The 3,127-nt window shown below is 33.2% G+C and overlaps 1 protein-coding gene across 2 annotated transcripts; it reads right to left on the minus strand.

Moving 5' to 3' along the window:
- Positions 1 to 494: 494 nt before the first annotated feature.
- LOC127076286 (transcription factor WER) lies at positions 495 to 2,648 on the minus strand. Of its 2 annotated transcripts, XM_051017894.1 has the most exons (4): positions 2,252 to 2,648; positions 1,997 to 2,126; positions 1,204 to 1,768; positions 495 to 686 (listed from the first exon to the last, which is right to left on the minus strand). In XM_051017894.1, the coding sequence occupies exons 1-3, from the start codon at positions 2,370 to 2,372 to the stop codon at positions 1,249 to 1,251; spliced, it is 771 nt and encodes a 256-aa protein (XP_050873851.1). In that variant the 5' UTR covers positions 2,373 to 2,648; the 3' UTR covers positions 495 to 686; positions 1,204 to 1,248. The 2 variants fall into 2 exon arrangements, with proteins under 2 accessions (XP_050873851.1, XP_050873850.1); XM_051017893.1 differs by lacking the exon at positions 495 to 686 and having other exon boundaries at positions 1,068 to 1,768.
- Between the last annotated feature and the right edge of the window lie 479 nt (positions 2,649 to 3,127).

Here is a 3,127-nt window from a genome sequence, read left to right on the forward strand (position 1 = left end):
AACAAAGACAAGTCTACGATCCACAGTAATAAATTTAGAAAAGCGCAAAACGCACCACCAACGATCAAGATCTTACTTTAGATTGATCAGAATACTCAAATACTCTAGTACGAGAAGGCATCATTGCTTTCAAGCATAAGGTCAGGTGTCAAGCTTCCCTTGCTAAACGTTGCTAATCACGATGAGGGTATTTAATGTGCATGTTTCAAATGTTAGTGATGTTCTATCGAAGCTCTTTCACTTCTTTCTACCAAAAAACAGACTAAAGACATGCACGAAAACCCTCATTCTACAAGTATGAACAAGGACTTTGGGGCAATTGTTCTTAATGGCTCGTAGGGCCACGATAGAAGGTCCAATAGCAAGCATCGCTCGGAAATGCGTGCAAAATAGGTCAGACTTCACCCTTTGAGGGCACGTATTCTGACCTCAAACACACTATTGTTGGATATGATCGAACAATCACCCGCATATGGCGTTGAATCTCATGGAGACGGTTTTAACTGTCAGTCTTATATAAAACACAACACGCATTATTTTAGATCTTCATTCATTCATTCATAAACTCAAACTGCTTTCTCACTCATTTACTCTTGAACGTTAAAGTGTTAATCTTACAGATTCACCTCTGTCGCATCGGAAACTTCCTCCACCGCATCGGAACTCAAGTCCGCTTGATCTTTCACCTATATTGTTATTTGATTCCTTATCAAACAAATTTGAATAAAATACATTTAAAAGAAATTGCTTATATTTAAAATCAGATGATGTACAAAATAATAATTCTGCAATTAATATTATTGAACCTCACACGTAAGAAATGTCTTCTTTTTTATCTGGAAGAAATAAATGTATAGTTTGAAGTTACTACACCAACAAACTTTCATATTCTACATAAGAACGTTAGGAGAGAAGTGTAGGAAAGGCTCATTTATATTGTTGCACAATCAAAACCCTTCCTTCAATTGCTTACGAAAAAAAGCTAGCTATGAGTATTAATTAAGAAATAACTTGACAGTGCACATTAATTAACAAGTGTACTTGTAGAATTAAAGGGATCAAAATAATTTTCAAGCATAAATTAAGCCTCTCATTTAGTGTCTATAAATTTAGTGTGAATATATTAGCGATAGAATTAGATGTTTAGTTAGGCAATACATATATAGACATCATATAGCTTTTTCTATATGATTCCCAACTCACTTGGCTTTTTTCTTCTCTTGGTCCTTTGATTGCAACAAATCACTTTCAATCATTTTCAAGTCCAAGAAAGGAAGCCATTTTCTTGAGCTCCACATCCAAAAGGTTATCTAGAGGATCGAATTTCTCCGATGAAAGATGAAAATGATCAGAAGGTGATGATGAGTTATGAGTACTATTGGTTGAAACTACCTTCTTGTGATCTTCTTCCATTTGTGGAATCTTTGAGTTGGTAGTGTTGGACTCATCATCACAAGCCAACAAATTGTCTTGATGATCGTTGTCGATGAGGAAATCGGCAATTGAGGTTTCATCGCTTCCTTGATCACACTCACTTCCATTGTTATTATTCTCCAAAATTTTGTTGTATTGATGAACAATCTTCAATCTCCTTGGCCTTGGAGCTTCTGGTGCTATATGTCCACATTTGTTGTGATTGTTTTGAAGTGAGACAGAAAATGATGAGGATGTAGGTTGTTTTTGTAACCTCTTTGATAGATTTGTATTCCAATAGTTCTTGATTTCATTATCTGTTCGTCCCGGTAATCTCTTAGCTATCAAAGACCATCTATATACATAACAAACATCATAATTTTAGTCATTCACTTTAACAAAGAAACATGAACTATGATCGGTTAGGTTTTACTTATCTATCAGTTAAATTTTCAAATATTGAAAGTACATATCTGTATAATCTGAATTAAATGAATAATCTTAAGTGTTAATTGAAGCTAGCATTTTGAATAATATTAAGAGACTTTAGTGTTGATTAGTAGAATAAGTTGATGAAAATCACCTGTTACCAAGAAGACGATGAAGTCTTATGATCATATCTTCTTCATCTGTGGAAATGTCGCCTCTCTTTATACCTGGTTTTAGATAATTCAACCATCTTTGTCTACAACTTTTTCCACATCGCTTTAAACCTATACACAAACCAAAGAGATCGATTAAAACTATTTAAGAAAAACAATCATTAGACAACATGATCTAGCAGATGATACAAGCCTCATGAAAACACAATGCTAGAGAAAGATGAAGAAGTATATACCTGCATTTTGGGCAACCTTTTGCCATTTTCCTTCTCCATGAATGGCAACATATTTAGAGAGAATATCATCTTCTTCACGAGACCAAGCACCTTTATTAATCTCCTTAGGAATTCTACCCATGTTTTTTCTTCTTCTTCTTCTTCTTCACAGAAAGAACACTTTCACTAATACTATGCCACTCATGAAAATAATGACTATATATAGTGCATTTAATTGAATAGCTTAGAAAAATATACGTACTTTCCATGGATCCATAGAGTTGTTAGGTGACAAAGAAAAGGGACAACTATGTTATGAGAGTCATTAATTAATATAAGAAAAAGAAAATGACGAAAACGAAAAACAAGACAAGAAAACATGCAAAGCTTTAAGTAATTTTTTTGGGTGTGAGAGTGTTGCGTATCGTACTCCTCGTACGTCGACGTCATAAGGGAAGGGGACCAACCAACAACTGATTGTGTTTGGTTGTTCAAATTTTCTTACTTTATATTTCCTCCCACATGCATTCAAAACTTTTCTTATGGGTTTTGTGACTTGTCTTGTGAGACATAAAACCTACGGAAGAGTTGAGCTCAAAATTTTTCCTTTTAAGGAAACTTAAATTCAATGAATCATCTAAATTTTAAAGATACAAAATGATAAAAATGGAATAATATCAATCAAATTGGTATATCCGGTCTTCATATACTATTTTTGGTTCACCATTTCTTTAAAATTGATTTTGAAATGTTTCATTCAGTAAAATTGATTGTCATTGAAATTAATTCAAATTTGAAGCAAAAATTTATTATCCAACTCATTTACTTATTATCCAACTCATTTACGCAAAATACTTAGCCTCGCTTTTCATAAAATAAGTTTTATAAAATTAATTC

Source organism: Lathyrus oleraceus, chromosome 4, assembly GCF_024323335.1.
Source record: "Lathyrus oleraceus cultivar Zhongwan6 chromosome 4, CAAS_Psat_ZW6_1.0, whole genome shotgun sequence".
NCBI classification, from domain to species: domain Eukaryota; kingdom Viridiplantae; phylum Streptophyta; class Magnoliopsida; order Fabales; family Fabaceae; genus Lathyrus; species Lathyrus oleraceus.